Source organism: Balearica regulorum, chromosome 7 (genome assembly GCF_011004875.1).
Source record: "Balearica regulorum gibbericeps isolate bBalReg1 chromosome 7, bBalReg1.pri, whole genome shotgun sequence".
Lineage (NCBI taxonomy): Eukaryota > Metazoa > Chordata > Aves > Gruiformes > Gruidae > Balearica > Balearica regulorum.
In genome coordinates this window covers 17,823,340-17,847,757 of record NC_046190.1, presented here as the reverse complement: position 1 = coordinate 17,847,757, position 24,418 = coordinate 17,823,340, and the positions used below count along the sequence as shown (strand labels likewise).

The 24,418-nt window shown below is 35.6% G+C and overlaps 1 protein-coding gene across 14 annotated transcripts in view; it reads left to right on the top strand.

The window, feature by feature from the left end:
* Positions 1–24,418, top strand: part of CPEB3 (cytoplasmic polyadenylation element binding protein 3) — a 96,565-nt gene that overhangs the window by 7,802 nt on the left and 64,345 nt on the right. For 9 of the 14 annotated variants that reach the window (XM_075758211.1, XM_075758221.1, XM_075758219.1 and 6 more), the window contains exons 2-3: positions 187–302; positions 530–1,437. In XM_075758211.1, coding sequence (XP_075614326.1) covers positions 541–1,437 — 897 coding nt within the window. In that variant the 5' untranslated portion in view covers positions 187–302; positions 530–540. Of the gene's footprint in view, positions 1–186; positions 303–529; positions 1,438–24,418 lie in introns of those variants that run through there. The other 5 variants (XM_075758212.1, XM_075758218.1, XM_075758213.1 and 2 more) reach the window with 2 other exon arrangements.

The window sequence follows — 24,418 nt, the reverse complement described above, 5'->3', positions numbered from 1 at the left end:
TCGGTATCCGGCTCCTTTAAAGGTCCCCTAATAGAAAAGGGGGTGGAGAAGACTGAAGACTGGTGTCTTTTTAACCTTGCTGAAGGACGCAGCAGTATTTATTGACGTATGCAAATAACCAGGGGGAGGAGGTGGAGGAGGAGGGTGCTTGGAAAAACAGGAACCAGAATCAGTTTCTCATTGCAGGGTGAGAGCGCTGAGTTCCGGTGTAAGAGAAAAGAGACGTGGCGAAATTGCTGTATATCTCTGCCCTATAAGCACATCTCTCATTTAGACTGAAGGGAAACAAGGCATCAAAAAGGGTGAAGCATCTTAAAAAATATTTTAAAGGCAATCTAGCATGATCAAAGGTTACATATTCCTAAATGGGGGAGGGGGAGGATTACGGGTTTGCCTTGCAACTTGCTGTAGCATAGCAGTAGCAATAGGACGAGATTTTTGGCCGGCAAATGATTAACACAGCCTGGTTTGTGTATGAATGACAATGCTAATAATCTGTCTTTGTGGTTTTTTTCCCCTACTGTTTCAGCTGCGCAAACCATGCAGGATGATTTACTGATGGACAAAAGCAAAGCCCAGCCCCAGCAGCAGCGGCAGCAGCAGCAGCAGCAAGATCCAAACTCAGCAGAAGCCCCCTCTACACCTATCTCATCGGAGACACCCAAACCAGAAGACAACACTTCAGTGACTAGTATCGGCACATCGGCTCCTTCCCAAAATAGCAAGGAGAAGATGCAGATGGAGTCTCCCATTTTGCCTGGCTTGAGCTTTCACCAGCCTCAACAAGAACCTGCAGCCGGCACCTCCTTGTCTCCCTCCTTCGGCAGCACCTGGTCTACAGGGACCACAAACACAGTGGATGATAGCTTTTTCCAAGGGATTACTCCAGTCAATGGGACAATGCTTTTCCAGAATTTTCCACACCATGTCAACCCTGTATTTGGTGGCACTTTCTCGCCTCAAATTGGCCTAGCTCAGACTCAACACCACCAACATCAGCAGCAGCAGCAGCAAGCGCAGCAGCAGCAGCAGCGGAGGTCACCTGTAAGCCCTAATCAGGCGCCTTTTGCTCAGAGAAATGCTGCTTACAGCCATCAGCCCATCATGACCAGCAAACCGTCTTCCTCCTCTGCCTCCTCTTCTTCCTCCTCCAGCTGGAATAACCATCAAAATGCAGCTTGGAGTACACCTTCCAACCCTTGGGGTGGGCTGCAGGCTGGTAGGGACCCTCGAAGGGCAGTTGGAGTGGGGGTCGGTGTGGGAGTGGGGGTCGGTGTACCCTCCCCCCTCAATCCCATTTCACCCCTTAAAAAACCATTCTCCAGCAATGTCATTGCCCCTCCGAAGTTCCCACGAGCTGCACCCTTAACCCCCAAATCCTGGATGGAAGACAACGCATTCAGGACGGACAACGGCAACAATCTGTTGCCTTTTCAGGTAAATGACTACATGCACCTTCTACATGGTGACAGCTATCAAAGTTGTATTTTTTGCTGGGGTATATTTCATGTTACTGTTCTATCTGAGAGTATCTCCGTAACTCTTATTTGTATTGAATAGTCACTTGGTATGAAAGAAGTAGGGTTGATTCTAAGGCTGCATACACAAAGATTCCAAATTCTGGCTTAAGATTTACACTCTTATTTTTCTTGTAACTTATTCTTAAATGTGACTGAGCTTTTTGGGGTTTTTTGTTCTTTATTTTCAGCATCTGAAAGGTAGTAGCCCTCCTTCATGAAAAACAGGTTTGGCAGACTACGTTCTCCTGGTGCTGCATGTTATTTTTTTTTCATATTCTCCCCACGTGAGAAATGTGAGATGTTAAATTTCTGGCTTCAGTTTTCTAACTGGCATGTTAATTTTAACCAAAGATGCTTCTTGACCTGAAATCTGGTTAATTATTTTATCACTATTGAAATAACTAATTGTCCTTATGTTGTGGTGGGATTTAACAGGGAGTCTATTTGCATAAGGTGTACCTGTGAAAAGCTGTATATGTCTGATATGTACACCCTGCTGTTATAGTCACAGTGGACGTTTCGAATACATCTAGAAGCAGCGTGGGTGTGTATGGAAAGAGTGGCGTATCTGTCCTTTCCAGTAAGGAAATGCCTAATATAATTGATGTGATTTAGAAATGGCAGGGAGGTATTGTATAAAATAAACCATTTTATGATGTTCAAAATATTTGCAGAGAAAAGAGACAATAGGACACGACCTTCAGAGCCATATTGCAATGGAGTCTATTTACTAGCTACATAGCTCTGAAATATTTAAAGCTGCAGTGCCCTTCACTGTTTTTTTAATCTATGACGACAAAGCAGATCAATTGCAGCTGAAACTGGGCCACATAGAAGATTTGCAATTTTAATGCAGAATGAAACCTGTCATGGTGTGAAATCCATTTTCAGTTGAAAAAAGCAGAGCATGCACTTGCAGTTATATCTATACAACGTGAAGTGAATCTCAAATTTCTTCTAGGTTAGCTTTTTTAGCCTCAGACAAATTGAAAATTTCTGTTTTGAAATACAGTGAAATCATTCATATATGCTTTCTCTTTAGGTAATTGCTTTCCTAACAAAGTATGAACTCTTAAACATTTTTAACTTATCAGGATGGTAAGAATAGCATCTAGACTGACACTAGTATTAGAAACAAAGTTAAAAAAATGAAACACACACCCCCTTCCCATGACTTTAAGAGATTGTTGAATATGTGCATTCCTGTGCACTTTTCAGTCCCATTCAAAGAGGGCACCTTATAGTCAGCCCTGAAATTTCATTTTGCTGCTTCATTCTGTTTAAAGGGAGAGCTGCTAATTTTTTATTGGCTACCATCAATGAAGGTGGAGTGGCTTCTGGTGAACTGCAGGTCGATGTCTCTGTAGCACTTAAGTCAGGAGAAAGATTATACTTTAGACACAGTATGTCTGGTGAAACTACTGTATTGCATGAGCACAGCAACACTAAAGCTAATGAATATAGCTCCAAGTCATTTTTTAGGAGTGAGAAATGTAGTTCAATTTACAATTATTATTTTATTTAAATTGTCTACATGTAAGAAATTACAAATTATGGTAAATTTGAATTAGCAGGGAAAACAACAGTAAATGGTATTATTTCTGTGGTTTGGTCAGTGAGATACATCTTAGATGAATACAGAACTTTATTATTGTGACTGTAATTTGTCACAAATTAAACTAGCAGGTATTTGGTCATCAGTAGAGAAAAAAAGTAGATAAATTTTTTAAAGAAAAGTTCCTTTGATTTTAAAATTAAGGTTTTGAAAAGCTAAGGTATTAGCCAATATGAAAATTTGGAAATTTGTTTTTTTCTCTGTGAATTTAACCTGCTGTTTTCCTGTTCAACTGAAAGCAAATACTTAGACGACTCTCAGCACCAGCTGGAATAACAGTCTGATTTCAGAGACTCAGAAAACTTTTTTTTTTTTTCCTATTAGGTTCTTTTTAATACTAGCTGATGAATTTTGCGTACAAGATTGTAATCTGGCTTAATGTTGATTGCTCCTATACTTAACAAATTGCCAAAGAAGTCTTGAAACTATACCATCTATAGGAGGCAAATGTTTAGTTACGTTGATAAAAATGAAATTCAAATTCATATAAGAGTTTAATATTTGTTGTGAGGGTCCTGGTAGTCTTGTTTTTTTCTTCTCCCCCCTCTTCCCCTCCCTCCCTAAAGTTGGGCAATATGTTGACACAGTTGACATAGTAAGTTCTACTTGTCAGCACTGTCAAGCAATTCTGGCAGGTTTATCCACGTACACCTGCCACCCTTTGTAACTGAGCGTTTTTGATCTGCTTCAGAAATGCCTTTCAGTAAACTTGCTAGCAACACGTTAACGCACATTAGCAAGTTCTTCGTGCTAATCTGTTCTTTTCTCTTATGTTGAGATTATAAGACTCTTTAAAATTTGTGGTTTATATTTAATTAAGTCCTTAATATATGAAACTCAAGATATTCTAAGTAAAAAGAAAAATATTAATATGTTCACTGGTTGAATTAACATCAATGATACCTATTTTTTAATTCATGTCTTTGCAGTGATCAAAAATTCTAAGCAGAAAACTTCTATAATCAAGGTTTGTGTTCTGAGTCTGTAATATTTGAAGGCAGCTGATACTCAGCTACTGATATATATAGTTCTAGGAAAAAATACTGAATTTGAAAACGTTTCTCTTAAGAACATGTATATAAAGCAATATTCTAGATGTCTTCATCTCTGAATTTGAGTAATACATTAGTGTACCTTGTATGTCAAAACCAATTGGCATCTGTCCCAAGGAGTTGTGCTGCAGAACATATCAGAACATTTAAAATATCAATTGGTAGGAGTTCTGTTGGCATCTGCCTTGTGGTTGGTGTTGAAAGGCAACTAAAAATGCTTTGGAGGAGACTGTTTTCATATACTTAGGAAAATTGATTGCACTGTATTAAAAAAAAATATTTGAAGATTCAAAGCTGATGGTTGAAAGGGATAAGAAGCAGTTGGGCTCGAATGAAATGTAATGTAGCAAATACGAGTTGGAGATAAGATCACAGGAATAGATGTGGAACAAGGCCAGGTATGAAATATAGAAATGTGGCTATATGTTCTTCTGAACATTCTTTGTCTTCTGAGTGGTTCAGGCGAATGTTCTCTGTTGTGATTGTCATGTGACAAGCAGTAGTGCGCCATTATGCTAGGGGATCCTTATTTCTGGCCTTTGAGGCTGACATTAACTGATTGTCCCTGGGAGCTGGGCAGCGGTTCAGTTGCTTTTTAGAGCAGAGTGGTGGGGCTTGAAGAGAGCTATTGTCATCTCGTGCTTCTGAGCTGTTCCCAGAATTCTCTTTTCCTTCACTTCTCTCAGGTAAATAGTGTATTTCTTTTGGCTTTTGGCCATATGAAGATATTGAGACACAGCTTGTGGGATTAGGAGAATTGATAGTGCCTGAAATAGACTCTTGGAAGCATGGATAAGAAATTCTTTTTACAGTAGAGGAGATAGAGAAGGAATTAAATGCTTGAAGACCAATATGCTAATTAAGGAAGTCTACCCTGTGGATTTTTAATAACACCACCTCTATAACAATTTCCCAGAAATTGTTCAAGTTTTACTGCTTTCTGAGTAATATTCTTTAGAAACAGTAAAAATTGCACAATTGCAAGTTTTTGTTTTAAAAAATGCATAGCGGTTTGGTGCTCTGAAGATTCTGGCATACGTCAAGTCATTCTTGGCAGCTTTACTGATAAATATTTCTCTAGCAGAAATAAATAAGGTGGTATTTGTTGTGGATAAAGACAGTTTTAACATGCTAGCTTTTGCAGGGAGGCTGAGAAAGGTGAGTTTTTTGGGGGAGGTGTTTTGTTGTTTGGTTTTTTCTCATTGATTTCAATAGGAATTAGTCTGGACCCAGATAAAATTGCAAGCTAAATTTTGAAATTACATATGGCTTTAATAGTTCATAATTAAACAAAATGCAAATCCAAACATGCAGTGAGTTTGTGTATAAATGTAAGTAGATATCCATAAATATATGTTTGTATTAATATATATTTATACATTTAGATATAGATACACTAATTAGTAATACTGTAGCAGGCACAGGTACTTTGTCATGTGTTTTACTAAACACACTGTAGTTGTTTGTTGAGTGAAATGAAGGACAAGGGAATGGCCACTGCATAATGTTTATAATTCCAATGTGACTTTTGGTTGATGATTAATAGACAGCTCCTTAAGAAGCTGCTTTCTTTAAATATTTGAAGTTCTTCAGGCCTGTGATATTAGCCCATACTTAGCTTTCTCCATGCCAGTACAGATTGCCACTCAAAATAAATTATGTGCATATGCACACATGCATGGAAATATACAGGCATATACAGTAAACTAATGCAGAGTAATCTTCAAGTCCTAGGGAAGAGAATATTAAATACACTATTAACTTCAATTTTATAATGTTTGTGCTAACTTCTTCACAGGTGATGAATTGGCTGTAGCTTATTTGTCATAGTTCTGTTTCTTAACACTACAGTAACCTGAAATGCATATTAGGATAGCTCTTATATCCTGTAACTGTGTGTATATATATATACACACATGTATATATATGTTTTCTTGATTTTAAGTAACCAATTGAATCATAGATAAGCCCTCAAAGTTAGTGAAGGTAGAGCAAAGCTGTGAGTTCAGTATGCAGTTGATATTCTGAGCAATTGCATATATAGGCAGGATTTCCTTAAAAACATTAAAGATATTAATATAGAACAATGAATCAATAATTTTGTCTTAGCGATTTGATAAATGAATGATCTGTCTTTCTTTTGAGAGGTAAGATAGAGGGGAAGCTGAAGGGCATGGTAGTTTATTTTGCTATATCCATTCTTGGATTATCCCCAGTTTTCATTTTTTTTGCCTAGAGGCTGCTATTGTGAATTGAGTGCAAGAGGAAAAGAGACCTGGAAAAGTAGTGTTTTCCTGTTCCAGGTGATTTTCAAGAAGAAAACATGAGTTTTCTGAGTTGATGATGAACATTTCCATTTCTTAGCAGTTGGTGACATAGCACTCCTTTCACTAAGGTCACTCATGAGTGATTCCTGGCTGAAGCATATCAAAGGGAAGCTAAAAGATAGCATTGCTTAGTTTGAAGTTATGTAGTCATCTTAAACTTCAGATGTATACATCTGAATTTTGCTTGGACTGGGTAGACTGTTGTGCTTCCAAAAACTTTTAAATTAGGCTGAAGAGAAAAACATCATATCAAAACTATCCAGTGATGACCTTTGAGAGAGGCTCTAAGGCTCTTTGGGCTTTATTTGTTTTTCTTTTTCGTACTGATCACTTGAGATAGCGTTACAAGTTTGAAAATACTATTCATAAATAAAAGATGCTTGTCCTAGAAATTTAATCAAAACATTATTCCAAATTGTGACATAAACTCCCACAGGAAATAAAGCCCTTTAAAAACTTCAATGTTTTTCCTAAAATAACTATGCTGCTTTGATTTTGCTTTTGCTTTTATCACAGTAACATGTAATATGTTATTTAAGGAAAAGGATCTGCTCAAGACCTTTAGCATAATGGCAGTTAGCAGACTTTAGATAGAAGTATCTCTCTCCTCTTGCTTTTCCCAATTTCACCCCACTCTGTCTTCTCAACTCCCAGAAATCAATATAGAAAGCTTTTAATGTGTAATTGTTGTTTGCAATTAACTGCTGAAATCGGAGCACCGTATTCTTTAGGCATGAAAGAGGATTGTTTACTCATATTCCGTGTCTCAAAAAAAAAAAAAAGTTTTTATTATCAGAAGATATCAAAAGCTGGGTAAAGAAATTCTGTATGATCTTCAAATGGGAGAAACAATAGAAGTTGGTGGAAGTCACTGCCTTCTCTCAGGGCTAATCAGACTGTTGTGCCCTTCTAGCCTATTGCAATCCCAGTTAAGTGCTTAGTTTTGCAAGATACTGCCTGAAGTAGTTCTTATATTTCTCATCTCAACCTACTTGTTTGGTACGGTGGAGTAGAAATAAAATTTCAGAAAGGGCAGGATGCAGAATTTTCTAATTCCTGTTTACTCAGCATAAGGTCAGCTAAATTTCCCTTTGGACTCTTTCTGGTGCTATGTGGGCTAGTAACTTCTATAGGGAAACTTCCTAAATGTCCATGTGTGTTTAGAGATACTTTTTTTTCCCCTCTAACCAGCAACAAGAGCAATGTAGTATAAACTATGCATACTTCAAAGCTTTAGGCAGAATTTCCATTCCCAGTAATATTAGCATTTTGTGTATAAATATATGCAAAATATAGATGTTTGTACATCTGTAATCTATATCTGTGTATGTATAAGGTGTCCATTTTCTCCAGAAAACAATTGTAATTATTTTTCAGTAATACCTGCTTTAGAACTACATTGACAAAGTAAGTTTTGCTGTTATTGAGCTAATTTGCCTCTTTTATACTTAAGCTAAACCTGTTTTTTCAGTGACTATGCAAGTTAAAATGTAGTAGTTCTCCATTCTCATCTTCTAACAAATATGTCAGAGCAACGTTTAGACTTTAAAGATTTTAGGCTATTGTGACATTTTATATGTTCTGCAACTAAATTTAGAGTACCATTACCATGTTTTGTTTAATTATTTCTTATTTAGTTTTTCTCTGTTTCATTTTGTAGAAATTTACAAGAAGTGCAAAAGCATTGCTTTTAAGTAATTGTCAGATTATTGTATATACCAATAATAAGCAGGTGTCTCAAAGTAGTTAGATGAATGTACTATTTTTGTATATAGAAATAGATCTTAATTTGTGTAATCTTTTTTATTATTACTTGTAAATTTTAGAATTATGAAAAGGCAAGTTGTGAAATGCCACAGAAACTTTGCTTATGCATCTTCAAACTTGGTTAATATTTTCTGATTCTGTCTTTTTGTGTAAGTTCCCAGTAGCAGTTGTAAAACACAGCTAATTGATACCTTCCTTTTCCTAATTGTTTAATGTGGCTTTGTCTCTTTATTGCATGCTTTTCAAACTCATCCCAGAGATAAACCTGTCAATTTTTCTAAGGTGTTATAGAAGAGAAGCACTGTGCTGATCAGGACAGATATTGATCTGCTTTGTCACAACAGTGGTAGGAGAAGGGTTAGTGTGATCTTCATTCTACAGATGTAAATAAGAGGTATAGAGTTCGGAGAAATAATTTTCTTCTCAATGTTCAATGTGAGAAGACTAAAAAGGGTGGTTTTTTCCTGAAATATTTAGCGCATGTAGCTCTTTGAAAGCAGAGACTGTCTCTGAGTTTGCTACTTGTGTGAATCTCAAATTAGGCACCACAAAATGAATTCAGGAATTAAGAACTTTTCATCAGGGAAGAGAAAAGAAGCAAAATATTTAATTTCCTCAATTGTGAGACCCAGTTTTCCTTTAAGTATGTAATTCTCTTTACATCTTCTAAATTCTGCAAGGAACAACATAGAACTTCTATAAACAAATAACCTCTTAATTAGTCATAAACATCACTGATTGGCACTGGATGAGGTATGGATTTTGTCAGAAAAATGGTTTTGAAACTTAGACAGCTATGGTTTATTATCGCAAAATGATAGAATTTGAATTGCACAGGTAGTCTTACTCTTGCACTTTTTTTTGTATGGCTTTGCAAAATTTGCAAGAATTGCAGTTTTCTCTTAAATTTCCTAGAGCTTAAGTAAAATACTTAAGCAAAACAACAGATTCTGTTACGTGTTAGGATGATGACCTTCACATGATTCATCAGCCAAGTTGGAGTCTTTTGATCAACTATACAGATTGTTCTTGGTTTAACAAAGTTAATGAAAGTCATGTGTACAGAGCACATACTGTCAATGGGTTTCAGTTTTGGGTGAAGCGTGATTTTTGTGGGCATTGTCCCCTTTTTTTTTATCTAGCCTTGAACTGTTCAGCCTTACTCCTTTCAAACTTCCCTTCTACTTCTTTCTGTTCCTGCTTTTTGATCCCCTTTTCACTGAGGCTTCTCATTTGAGTTGGCCTTCCCTATTCCGCTTTCTATGTCAAAACATCAAGTTACAGGGGAAGGCCCAATAAACCCCTGTAATCATAAAATGAATTGTGTTCACTTAATCTGTGGGAATTACTCCTGTGCAAACTTAAGAGCATGAGGGGGTTAAAGTACGTTTAAACAAATTCAGCGAGAATGGAGTTTTCAGAAATATTAGACAGAAGTTCTAAATTTTAGAAATTTAGAAATCTTAATCAAGTGATAACTTAGTCTGAATGTGCTGAACTGATTTTCTTTCCCTGTCACAACACCTAGCTTCCAGAATGTGTGACTTGGGATGGATTTTCACACAGATTGACAGAAAAACACTTCTGACATAAAATGAGAAAAGCATTATGTCTTTAACATGGACATTCTTATATATATATGAAATTCTTTTATGTCGTAATTTTAAGTGGATGTTCCAATGACATCCATCTTTCCTACATGGAAGAATTATTGTAGACATGGTCATGTTAAAAAGATTCACCCTAAAAAGTTATTTTTGGCAACACTGTAAGCAACTTAAAGCTGACCTTTTAATGAGAAATGTCAGGTGACTTTAGAAAGTGATGCTATGTATAATGTATTATGTTTCTGAATTAATCTCCTCTATATATGAGAATGGCTTTTCAAAACAAAGAAAATCACTCACTGAAGCTTTCTTGGTTTTGTTCTCAGAGTGGTAAAGGCTTTTTTTTTGAGTAAGATTTATTTCCTAAGGGACATCTTTGGAATTATGACTACTTATGAAAGTTGCTAAAGATAAAACGTAACAAACATTTTATTTTAAAACACCTGAATTGTAATGTATTCTTTTGGATTAAATGAAAATTTGTAATCCCTCCTTGGAAGGGAAAAAAATAAAAGGAAGGAGTTGCCATGTTAGAATCACAGAATGGTTTGGGTTGGAAGGGACCTTAAAGATCATCTAGTTCCAACCCCCTTGCTGCGGGCGGGGACACCCTCCACTAGACCATGTTGCCCACGTTGTCTTGAGTGATTATGCAATTTCTATCTGATAAGATTTAAAAAGGCCAACCCAGTGATTTTGACTTGATTTTGAAGGATAGTTTAAATTGTCACTATACCATCAATACTACTACGTTATCACTACTGTCTAGTTTATTTATACTGTATGCATAGATAAACTAAATTTAGGAACAGGAACTAGAACCACCAAACTAATTATATTTTTCTTCAGTTTATTTTATAAATAAATAATTTTCAAATTTAGAGTTTTTTCAGTTATTTCTGTAATTTTAAAAAATTTTAGTGGTTATGCTTAGTTTTTTGTGGTCATGATGGAAAAAAAAGCAATTTTTTTGTATTTATGTATATGTTCTAAATCCTTGCTACAGTGGGGGTGTGTGTGTGTTGAAGTGTGAATTGCAGGGTTTCACCTTTTACAAAGTCTTTCTTAACATCCTAAATGGTCTCTTGGATGTTTCTTCAATCTTAAACTTAGTATGCTTATCTCTTCCACTAACCTCAGATTTCTTCTGTCTCTAGCTTTATTAAAAAGCCAAATAAATAAAAAAAACCCCCAAGTTTACAGGATTTTGTTTCCAGATTTTTACTTTGCTGGTAAAATCAGTAATCATAATGATTTACTAAAACTTTCTCACTAGCATCTGACTGTAAAATGCCATTTAATTTTAGTTACATGTCATACAATGTATATAACAAACAATTCTTACCCTGAAAGCATTTTCAAAAAAAAAAAAAGACATAGAATAGGTGAATAGTTTTGGAACTTGTGCCAAGTATTGTTGCTGAGTGTTATCCTTTACACATATATCTTTACTTTCACCCAGGATAGTGTTCTTTTATGGAATTTTAGAATATATTTTTTAGGCCCTATTTGTACAATTGCTTTTTCTGATGATTTTTAAAATAGTATTTTAAAAAAATATTTATGTTTAGTTTGGCTTACAAAGTTGCTTTATTAAATTAGAATAAGAACAATGCATTGCAAGATGCTCTGTTAAATGTTAGATCATCTCGGTTTTTTCACACCTGCCTTCCACTGACATGACCACGATCATCCAGTCATTTTTTTCTCTTTTCCATTTCTAACTTTCAAATTTTTCTATTTCTTTCCTATTAGCATAAGAGAAGATTAAAAAAAAAATCAATCTTTGCAGGCCATCCAATTAAGTATTTAAAAGGCAGTGTTAGGTTGAAAAAAATTGACTGGCAAATTTAACCCCTATAAGAAAGTACTTGTGCTTTAGTTCAAGTAATGTGTTTTTCTCATATTCAGTAATTTTTTTAAAAATCTCATATGCAGGTATGACAAGCTCTTCTTGAGTTGCTCTGAGCAATTCTTGTTTCTATATTACTGGTGGTGCATTGATTGAGGTCCAAGAGAGCTTGTATCTGCTCAGTTTATCAGGCAGAGACCTAGAACGTAAGAGACAGAAATCTAAACAACTTTGTAAAGTTTATCACGTGTTAAGCAGCTGGAAATGAAGTAAAGAATTAGCAGCATATGACAGACAATGATGAAGTGTTATATGACCTTACAGCAGTCAACAGAGCATACTTCAGACACCTTAAATCTAATGTATTAAACTCTCATGCTCCCGGTGGTCTCACAAGGAAGTGTTTTCCAGAGTACTAGTCAGAGCCTTTTTAAGGAGATTCTTTAATGCAGTATTTTGCTTTGTGAAAGAGATTTGTTAGAAGAATTAATGAATTAACATGTAAGTAGCTAGTGTTACTACCATTTACTACATGACCTTTGCAATAACTGTACATTTGTAAAGGGTTAATAAATGATTAATGTATTAACTGATTGTTAGGGTCCAGCACATAATAGATGGCTTGTAACCAAATCTAATACCATCTATTGATGTGCTTAGTAACCATTAAGATGTATAATACCCAATTCTGTCAAATATTTATAACACACTTTGTGGTTTTGAAAATTTCTTGGAACTAGTTATAAAGATATGATTACCATAACAGTCTGACCTAATGTTTTATCTCGTTAAATAATTCTCTTACTTCTGTATTCTTTCTAGGTTCATATTGGTTTTTCCTTTGACGTTTAAAAAAAAATTGAAAACAATGAAGCCTCTCACAAAGCTCTAAGTAGCAGCTAACTCTGCAGTAGGCAGACTAAGGTAGAACAAGAAGGTGGAAGAAACAAAAGTCAGGGATAAGAAAAAATAGGGTTTTTATAATACAAAATGAAAATGAAGTTGTGGTATTTTCATATATGGTAATCCAAGATGACAATATACCCATTCTTTTTCTGTGGATGAGAATTTCTGCAAATAAAATCTTGCAAACTTTAGGCTGAGTTTGACATTTCAGCTTGGTGGGTCCTGCAACATTTGGCTGCTAATAAATGAAGCTGTACCTGTGGCTTGAGTAATAAAATCAACCATAATTGCTGGCAGAGTTTACAAGATGCAAGCTTCTGCAGGTAGTCTTACCTCCCTCATCTAAACAGGAACATGCTCTTCTGACATGGTTTCACAAAGTAGAAATAGTAGAGTACTTATATAACAATTCGTTCCCATTAGGCAAGAGAGAAGTAACTGACATCGTGCATGCCATTTAAAACTACTTGAAAATGGATTTTCAACAAATTTTACAGTTTGTTTGGAAGGCTTCACTTTCGAGAGAAACTGGAAAGTTGATCTTTGCTATTTTGCTTACATAGTAGCCTTGTTTGAATAAAAACTTGAACAGGCCAATGTTTCAAAATGTAGCTCAGTCCTTGGCTCTGAGCGTGTAGAGAAAGGGGAATAATTTAAAAGAGCAAGTACAATGACAATAGCTTTTTTTTATGAATACAGATGTGGATAGATGCCAAAAGCAACCCTACTAGAAGTATCATTTTTCATACAGCCTGCAATTTTGTTCACCTTTTCACAATTAACGTTTATACTTGTGATTTATAATTGTCCAGAAATTAACTAATAAACTCTTGTCTTCTCTCTGTGTCCTTCTTTCTGGTTGATGAGGTCCGAGTTTACAGTGAAAATTGAGTCCTTGAGGTCATGACCTTGTGGTTAGTGCTATTAAATATCATCCTACTTTGCTGCAGTTCTTCAAATTAATTCAATGCTTTCTGTGTGATGAGCTGATGATCTCTGTATTGATCTCCTGTAAATATTATTAGCATGTTACTACCTTAATAACCAACATTATTGATAAAATTGGTCTCAAGATTTGTCTTTAAGAAACTCCATTAGTAACTTTTCTCTAGCATATTTCTGTTTAGCACTATCATTTCCTTTCTGTCATTTTCTTTCTAACTCAGCTGCACTAGTTACCATTTTTTCCCATTTATGTAGTTACTTTGCTTGTAGGACCATATGAAATGCTATATTGAAATCCTTGTTAGATCAGCCATATCATATTCTTTCAAGAAGTAGAAATCATACTTTGCAGGATGTTGCATCATTAACGTATGATGCTACATTATCTCTGCTTTTTATTTCTAAAAGAGAGGACATCCTTGAAATTCAGTCATAAAAACTAGAAACAGTGTTTGTCATCTATAGCTTCATATCTTGTTTTGGTTATTGAAATTCTTCCATTTTTATTTTGCTGGTCAGGTATACACAGTACTGACATTCTTAGACTAGCTTTAGTCATTCCACCAACTGTGTCTTACCAGCTCTGGCTTCTTTTGATTATAGTGTTCACACGCACCTGATGTCTGTTACTGAGTTGGATAGATGATATTGTCTTCTCTCTTACAGATTACCCTTGTTTACCTGATTTTCCACTCTGTATGTGAAGACATTATGGAGGCTACATTATTTTCTTCTGACTTTTTCTGATAGGTTTTTGTTTAATTCTTTCACCAGTCTTACTAGACTTTTTGTTGGACATTTCATGCTGAAGTTGTTAGGGTTTCTCTGAATGTACTTAAGTGGCTGAACGTCCTGGTTCTTTCCATATAGCAACATTTTTTAAGGTGCCTGTCAATCTTTATTACCTTGTACAAAAAAGGAAAATTCTGTTCCAAATAAGGTAGGCTTTTATCTCAAGACTCCTCGTCTGGAGCAAACTTTACTAAATTTGCTCTGTGCTAAATTAGTTTAGCTCTTACAGTGTAGAAGGAAAGGGGTTTTTTTTTCTTGCTCCTGTGAGTATCCTTTGCAATTTCTGTGAGGAGTTAACATAAAGGTTTCCTTTTGGTTAATTGCCTCTTCATACATGCACTTCTGTATCTCGTATCTGAGTTCTGAATTATTTTAAATTCATTAAATCCAAATGCGCAGCAGTACTTTGAATGCATACCTCCTAACTGACAACACAAAAATGCTTATGACCTCTTCTAAGAGGAAGAAATACATATTCTGGTTATTTTTCAGGGTTTTAACATAAGTATTCAGGGACCTTGTACATGAGACAGTTGTTCTTTTCTTCATATCCTGTATGCCTTTAAGCCCCTTAGGTAATAAATATGCAAGTATGTGTAGTGTGATTCAGTTACTATTTTAATATATTTATTATATGAAATAATATATTGAATATATTATTTTTGAATTTGTTATTAAACTGAATTTTTTTATACATGGGATGATTCAGTACTTGCGACCAGAAAAATTCCTTCTTTGTTTACAAAATTTGATCTGAAATGGAATTGCTTGCATATAATTGATTTGAAGACTTGCATCTAATTAAAACTTAATTTTGGGCTGGGATTTTTTTTTTTCCTTCCCCTTTTGCCCTTCCTTCCTCTAGGTAGAGCTTGATCTATGAGTGGTCTTTGGATTGCTACTCTCTGCTTTTTCCCACCTGTTCAGTCACATATATGCAGCCTTCGGTAACTTTGAAGCTGATCAAATAATTAATAGCAAATATTCTTAAATTAAAATTTCAACATAATGCCACATTTGGAAGAGGATTGCCTCATATCCCAGTGGCTATACAGGAGTCCTCAACTCATGTTTAGAAGTAGGTGCACAGCTTGAGGAAGCCTGTAGTCCTCTCTCCCTTATGAGAAGGTGACTGTGGCAGCTTGGGATTCTATAATAGCTTATGTCCTCAATAAAGTCCCGGGATGGAGAACATTTGCTGCCTAACTATTCTCAATTCCCATTAGGGAGAAGGTGGCAGAGTGGATTTTTGTGTGTACATCTTTAAAGTAGGTTTTAAATTCTTGTGCCACAATTTGTCATGCATATTAATCATGCTGTAATAATATAAAGTTAGGACTTGGACAACTTACACAAGTAATTTTAGTAATTAAAAGTATATGGCAGCTAACAGGTTAAATCCTGCTGGATGCAAAGTGATATCACACTGAAAAGGTCACCTCCTTGTCTTCTCTGGGAGCTGTTTTTCATTGAAAGTGTTTGTGGCATGGTTTAGACCTGTGCATAAATGACCCCACTTTTTTTCCCCCCCCTTACTGAACAACTATTCCCATTATACTTAATATTTTCTTGGTTCCCTTGAGAAGTAAAGGGCTGTATTGGCATTGAAATGGCAAAATTACTGTCGTCTCTAAGGGTAGTTATCCCAATGAGTAGGTGAAGATTTTGTCCTGTATGAACAGATGAAATGTCTTACCCCTTTTTTGTTCAAATATCTATCTGGAGTTCTGGCACCTACAACTTTTTTTTGCTCAGGAGGCTCTGTTTCCTGAGCACAACAGAAATGGAACAGGAGCTTGACTTGAAATATGCCAGTTAGATATTATTTAGTCACATTGTTCTTAAAAACACAATGAGTTTGGATGAGAGACAGTATTTTGTTTGTCATAAAGCTTAAATGTTTTGGTGACACTTTTTTTTTTTTTAACCTTATCAATATATCCCACGTCACTGATGATCAGTAACTATACACAAACCCACTGTTTCTGTTTCAGAGATATCCTTGAGATTCCTTTACTGTAGCGGCCATACTAAATGAAGCTACTGGGCAGTGGTGCTCAGACATCTGTTTGACAGTTATTGCTAGTATTCTCTTCTATCTCCAGTTTTGCGTCATTATCCTGTAATATCACGAGACAGATTGCTCCTATTGTAAATCTTTCTGAGACAATAGCTTCCTTAGACAATATATCTCTACTGTCTTTTACACTATGTTCTCCAGACTGCGAAGCCTGATCAGTCAGATCCTTTCATGCTGTAGCACCCCCAATACTCCTGTCTTCTCTTTTTGCAGTCTTTGCATCTGTGTAGTGCTTTTGTCTTGTGATTTGAGGTTTGCACTTAACTTGTACTGATTTAGCTGGCAAGGTCTTCTTAGGTCAATGTTAGTTTTTCCTTGCTATGGGACACAGGCATCGTTCTACTGAACAGTGGTAGAAGCCCAGAGGTAACTTATCAGTGTTGAACTCTTGCACAGCAAGTCAACGCACCAGTTAAATGATGTCATTTTAATAGCTCAAGGGTGAAATGAATGGCCTTGTAAATTCTACTGCTGACTTTTTTTTTCCATTTGCTTGTTTTTGTGAGTTGATAATCATCTTGGGTGTAACTATTTTAATCCTATATTTTATAAGTGTTAGAACCATTTGTTACTGGAATTAGTAACTATAATAGAAAGTGGATACATCAGCTTTTTGAGATGCATTCAGCAGCAGGACTGATGAGCAGATTTTTATCTAAAGCATCATGTTGAACAAAATATGACTAAACATAATCCTGTCAGTGAGTGCTCAGTCAGTTGTAATGTCTGCAGATCATTTGCTACAGCAGTGTAATGGGTGTAAGAATAATAGCTGTTTTGTAGATTCTTTTGGGTTTTTTTCGTTGTTGAGGGGGGTTTGTTTGGGTTTTTTAAATACATTGTCTAATTGTTTTGATGGCAAGAGGAAGATGTTTGAGATAGTAAGTGTATTATGTTTCTGTTTGCTGGTAATAAACAGTGTTCCCTAATGGAGCATTATGTTAGGTGATTTAAGCATTTGACTAGGTGCTTTAGTGTGTTTGAGGTGGAGAGATAACACTAGTGATCATTAAGTAGTAGGCTTGGCTTTCCCCCCCCCAAAGAACACCATAAGTAGCCTATTGCTTAGTAAGGCTCTGGTGAAAGAAATGAACACTATAATATAGAACAAGATATATAGTTTGTATCCAGTAGGGCCATATTGTGGTTTGTTCCCCGAAGCTCCAAAACATGAATTGCCTAAACTAGGGAAACAGTTCATGTATTTCTCTCAGGCTGCCCTGTAGCTACCACCTCTATTTAGGAAGAGGCAGAGTAAATACTATTACTTTCTTCCCTGCAGTTTGCAAGCAAATATTGAATGTTCAGGAACTTCTCAGGATATTCTGTTTAAGTGATTATGATGCCAAGTCTTATGGCTATAAAGTCTGGACATTTTAATATACGTTTTGAGCACGTATTAAGTGTGTACAAAAAGAGAATCTCATCTTAACTGCAAAGTAAAATGACCTTTAAACTGAATAATATGATTTATATTAGTTTTTGTAATTCTACGTAATGCCTGTTGTATCTCTTGCTATTTCTGTACTTTTTAGTTCAATTGGAAATAAAAATTGCAAACATTTCACTAAAAGATTTTAGTTTTCTTGTAACATTTTAGAACACAGAATTTCTAAGGGGGTAAAGTTTGAATATAACCTTTACCTTTCTTTGTGGAAAAATTGCTTGAGTAGGTCAAGTTTTCAAGGCTTTTGGATTCAATCTGATTTCCTGCATGTTAGCTATAAAAGTTTATATAACACAGGCAAGATAATTAAATCAAGTTAACTGGACTTCTGAAATGTTATTTTTCAAATTATATGGAAATGTTTCCATAATCTCTGTACAATTAGATATTGTATTAAACTTCCTTATTTTTCTTAGCAGCTTTTTGAACAAGCTTAAAAAAATACATGTTTTGCCCAGTGAACTTCTGAACACCTATGAAAGTAGAATGTGCTACAGCTGGTAGTGAGAAAAGACAAATGTATGGAAAGTCAATGTGTTTCTTTTGTGGGCATTCCAAGAGCAATAATAACATAAGAAGACATCCCCCTTTTTGTTCTAGTAAAGGAACACAACGAATCCGGCTTAGTTTATACTATCCAAAATTAACTGGAAAGATCAAAAAAGAAAGGGGAATTAAAATAAAATTTCATTAAGACTTAGTGCTAGTAGTCTGCTGTAATGTTCTTTATCATGGGCATAGACAAATTTACCCTATTTTCCCTTCTTACCTACATTTTATGCTTTCTTATTTGATTTGCTTTATTTTATATTTTTATGAAATCCAATATAAGGAAAAAATTACTGAAATTTCTGGTTGTTCTAGTTCTGTATGCATCTGTGTTGTCAGTCATGTTGTTATTGGCAGCATTCCAGCACCAAGCTGCAAAGGAAGTAAAACTTGCTATTTACAGTTTTCTGATTCTTTTGCAAAGTGATAATTTTATTTTACCATGTGATCGTATTCCTCAGTTTTCCTATCTTTTGAAAGATTTTTTTTTAAACTTTACTAAGAATGCAAGTGGGATTGCATCACAGCTGAAGTGGCTAGGAGCTAAAGACTGCTCAGTGAGTATTTAGAGCTTGCTGTATGTGATCATTTGTGTGCACCATCATGGCAGATTGAGCATGTCCCAAGCCAAACTTCTGTAATACTTTTTTTGCAGTTGCTAGTTTTGCTGCTTTGGGTTGGGATATTGGAGCAAGACAAACTTGTTATCCTTGTGTTCTGGTAATAACCCCTGCTGCAGGTGCTAGTCCGAGTGAGCGAGCCCAGTTTAAAACAGTGCTGGCATTTTACCGTGTATTTATTCAAAGCTGTACTTCCATTGACTTCGGCTTTAGTTGGCAATGCTTAGCAATCCTGTGCAGTCAAATCCAGGCTTATGTCAGACGCAGAAGAATGAAACACAGCAGTGACCACAGCAAAGAAGTTTGCATTGATAGGGAGGTTGTTTAAGCCATAAGAATTTTAGCCATTCCCCAGGATCTTGTCTCTTCCTCGTGATCAAAGTACTACATGTAATGTCCAAGAATCTAGTAAGTCAAAAATGCTGAGACTTCTGTGAGCCGAACTGGAGTTTTTTGTATTCTCCTGGAAACAGTTAATAGTTCAGTGAGTAGATGCCATCTTGTTACTCAGCAGCGTTGGGCTGTGTTGTGCCACATACTGGTGCAGGAAGCTTGAAAATCCAGGGCAACATGAAAATGTAGAACACTGAAATAAATTACTGAAACTGATATATATTGTTCAGAATGTAGGAAGCTTGGATGCTTCATAGGAAGTCAGTTAGCAGATGGACTGAAATATATAGAGACAGGGAAATGTATCTTTGGAAGGGTCTAGGTACCTGAGGTTTTGGAGCTTGCATACTGAAAAATAGGCAGATCAGGTGTATCTCTCAGCTGAACGTGTACTTTATGCTACAGATGCAGATGACCATGCCAACAAGGATTCAACACATGCATAAATACATGGTTAAGGATTTTGAGTGTGGAGGATAGCTAGGCTTGGACAACATGTGTTAGATTCCTCATATGTCTTCTCAGGGTAAAACTTTTCACTTTGTGACTGTAGTTAATCAATTAATGGTCAAGTGTCTATGCTGCCATAATCTTCTGCAGAGACAGAAGAAAATGATACAGCTTCAGTTTCTGGAGCAACGTGCGTGTTCTCCTTTTCTCTACCATGGGATATGTTGGTCATTTCCTTTTTTAGTTAATTAGTTCCAATTACTTCGGGCTACCTGTTCAAGCTGAAAGAGGTAGTGAGGAAGCCAGGCTGTATTAAGGTCCATTTAACACCTATTATGGCCCCAGCTATAGATCTGGTCTTGGCTTTGTCATCCATAATGTAGTCATATATTATTTTCTCATTCTTTACCTTTTCCTCTTACAGTGAAGACATGGTTTGTGTATCTATAGGGAGGGAACAGAAGTAGTGCTAGGTATGCCTTGCCCTTACATGCCCATGCTCTGAGTCTGAAGCGGGCAGGACAAAGCATACCAGATTACAGGGTATGACAGAGGAAAAAAGTTCTGTTTATTTCAAATGATACATGTACATGTAAATTACATACTTCAGGTACTGCTAAGTAATCTTTTTGCATAATTAAGATAAGCCTTAATTTTAAGAATGTCTTTTCCCTTCCTGGAATTTGCTGACACACTGATTGCACCTCAGCCATCTCCTCAAATAAGCAACACAGGCATGTGTCCTAGAGATAAACAGACCTCTTCCAAAAACTGTTTTGATTCATTCCTAGAGCTGGTTCATTATGCGTATTGGATGGAGACTGGAGACCTCTAAAAAATTATTATGGTTGTGTAATTAAAGACTAGCATAATACATATACACAAAAGTGTAAAATGCAAATTATTTTTTTTCTCATTTTATTTTAGTGTCTTGACTCTGCAGTTATTTTGTGGCAAAGTTACTGTTTGGCTGTTTTTTTTCAAGTTGAGAGATTGTAGACACTGTATTTTGTGATATTTTTAATCAGCCTTACAAGTAAGATATTTAAAGGTAGAAAGTTGAGGCCCAACTTCAACTGGAGGTCCATTTCCCTTTGTGATCCTTCAAAAATCTGATCCCACATATGCATTTGTAGTTTTTCATTATGCTTAACTTACTTTGAGGAAGTCTATGTTATTGCAGAATGTATAGATAATAGCCAAGGGCTGGGACTTAAGTTCTGAGACCTATATCATCTTTCTTTTTCTTTCTTTCAAGACTGGAGTATTGTAAGAACTGAAATATTCTGCTATATACACTAGAAGCTGACAGGAAGAAGCTACTGGCTGTACACAGCAAAAGTACAGTCCAACATGGACAGGCTGGACTTAATCTTTTGCTAACTTAATGATTGCTGTGTTGCCAAAGGCAGTGCCTTGTAGTTGGAGATTTCTCTTTTATCCATATTGTAGTTTATCTAAGTAGGTCATAGGATCTTTGTCTTCTCTAGAAGATCCCAGCCAATTTTCCAGACTAGCTGGATTTTCAAACTACTTTTCCAAGTTTTTTTATTCTGCTTTATCATTCTGTTGTTTATATTTTGATTTTCATTCATGGTTCTAGTCCCAGAACTTGCAGAGTTCTCATGTGCTACTAAGGACCTTTATGAATTGTTTCTGTTCTTGGGATTATTTGGCAGTAGATTGGTAGCCTGTGGAAACATTGAAAAAGCAAATCTGGGAGATGGAAACAGTATCAGTTCACAAAACCAGGAGAACCTGTTTATGCTGAGAAATAAGGAAGCATCATCCTTTGCCTGTGTGTGCAGAAGCACCAGGCTTCTTGGAAGAAATTGCTGAATTTAGGAAACAATCTTACAATCCACTGAGTACAAATGAGTTACTACTGAAATGAAAGCTACTATGAAAAATGGTAATAGCCCTTTTACTTAGGAGCTAGAATGTTAGCCCTGACTTGTTTGTTTTATCACACACGCTACAAAATCTGTAGTCAGCATGCGTTATGCATATGCCACAACATACATGTAAAAAACTGTTGTGTATAAACTTCCTTTACTTGAGTTAGCTTGCTCAAGTGCTGTAGTGGGAAACGTTATAATTGCCTATGTAAAGAGTTTGGATTAAATTAATCGTCCTGTGTCCAATGTAGGTCAAATTTCATCTTGCAAATATATTGCAGATTTGTACGCCCCTTAAAAGGTTAGAAAGATCCTACATTCTAGCAAACCTGCCCTGTATAGCCTTACCTTTGATGCTACGATTTTTTTTTTCTCCCCTTTTTTCACATGTGTCCATGTGCACAGCTCCTTGGGAAGTTTTAGAACAAAGTAGGACCTCCCCGGGATTTGCTGCCACAGTAGCATACTTAAGATATAACATGCATATGTTAATAAAGGACAATTACATTCAATTTGTAGGCTGTGTCCTCTTCTGAACTCACTCCTACTGGTCTTTAAGACTGTAATCTCAGGAATGTTTAAAGCTGGAATAAACTACTGTTGTGGCAAAAGCAGCGAGTCCTGCCCTTTTGCTGTCCTGCCAGTGTTGGTTTTGCCAGCTCAGCTCTGCTACAGCTGTATAGTAAACCAGATCAGGGGACTGATCTGACTGAAAAATACTTCCCCACCCCAGTTTAGGATATAAGATGCATGTTCCTTTCATCTTTTCTCTTCAAAGATGCCATAGTTCAGTACTGTAACACCTGACCTCCTTACATATTCACAACACAGATATTTAAAAGGTATTTAAAAGAAAGAAATAGAAAAAGACAAGTAAAACTCTTGCTTTGCGGGAAAGATACAGATTCTGTTTAATGAAGTCACTAATATATCACAAGAATGGAATATTTTTACAACCAAATTACACTTTTTCTATCTAGCCTCCCATTTCTTTTCAGAAAGTGAATATGAAATAAAACAAACTCTTCTCTCCTACTACATATTACCAAGCAGTGTGTTGTTTTAATGAAAATAAAGTTTTCTGTTAGGAAAAATAATGACCTCAGGATTTTTTTTGGGTGTTTTTTTGTTTTGTTGTTGTTGGGGTTTTTTGTTTGTTTGGTTTCCCAAGATCTATTTTAGATTTCCTGGGAATAAATTTTATTTTATATTCCATATGTATTGATCCACTTGGATAGGTGAACAAGTACTTTTTAAAATATAGTATACAAATGTATACAGCGTTCTAACCAGCTGTAGAAGACATAAAAATCATCAACAATGAAAACTGAAAATCAGTGAGCTCATTTGAACTTCAGTGCTTAGTATAGCTTCTAACAGAAATCAAGTGTTATTCTTTGGCCATGTTTCACTGCCAAAAAATGCTCAATAGATGAAATAAATGTGTGAAGAAAATAATGCTAGTCCACTTGTAGAAAATACAAAAGAGTATGTTGGAGAAAGGAAGTTGGATCTTCAGTGTAAAATAGGCAGACTGTGGGAACATGAGATTTTTGGCAGTAGGAAGATCTGTAGTTCAGAGCTTTCTGTAACAGCAAACTTTTAATAATGTATATTTATTAGAATTCCAGAACAGGAATATTAAAGCTTAATTATACCAGTGAACTAATTCTCTCCTTTAGTTTTATTTAAAGATAACCTAAAAAAAATAAAAGGGGGTTCAAGAGAAATAATACTTAAGACAAAACTTGTGTTACATTTTCTATGGATACTGCTGCTCCTTATCTGAGGATTTTCAGTTTTATTCTTTCAAGCAAGAAGATTATCTTGTAGTAAGCACTATTTGGAAAATATTGTTCCAGAGGTTTGGGGGCATATTACAATGAAGATTTCAGTTTGCACAGTGGAATGTTATACTACTCTTTATTAATTGTAGCATTATATAGCGTACAAAGAAAAACTTCTATCTTTTACATACTTGTGCTTTACTTTTTTTCAATGATAGTGATAAGAGTAAGAAAATTAATATTTTTTAGAAACTGTCTGACTACAAGGGGGGGACCATTCTGTTATGCTGTTCCATTGCATACAGTACTCTAGATACTTTGTTCCCTTTTCTTCTTCTCTTTTACTTAAAAAACAGAAGCTGAACTACAGCAAATTAAAAATGAGAGATTCGAACACTACAAATCAACCCTTGTTCACGTTTTTGAGTGCCCTAGTCTGAAAGTGTTGCATATCCTATCTTGCTTTTTGTTTTGTATTGCATCTAGTGTACTTTCCTTAAACCTCTGAGATTCATGTTAGACATTTGAAGAATCACTTGGTACTTTCTGGAACAAATGTGCCTGCTGGCATCTTGAGCATTGCTTGCTTCTGCTCTGATGTTAAGGTAGCACTGTGACAGAAGGCAGATGATGAAGCTGTAAAACAAAAATCTCTGAAGTCTGAAACAATTTTACTTCTCCAGTGTAAACATTAATATTGCTTTATTTCTAAGTTCTTATTTAAATGATAATTTTTAGAATTAACTCTTGTTTGTATATATATTTTTAGAAGTATTAAAAAGCCTCTCTGCATAGCTATACTGGTAAAAGC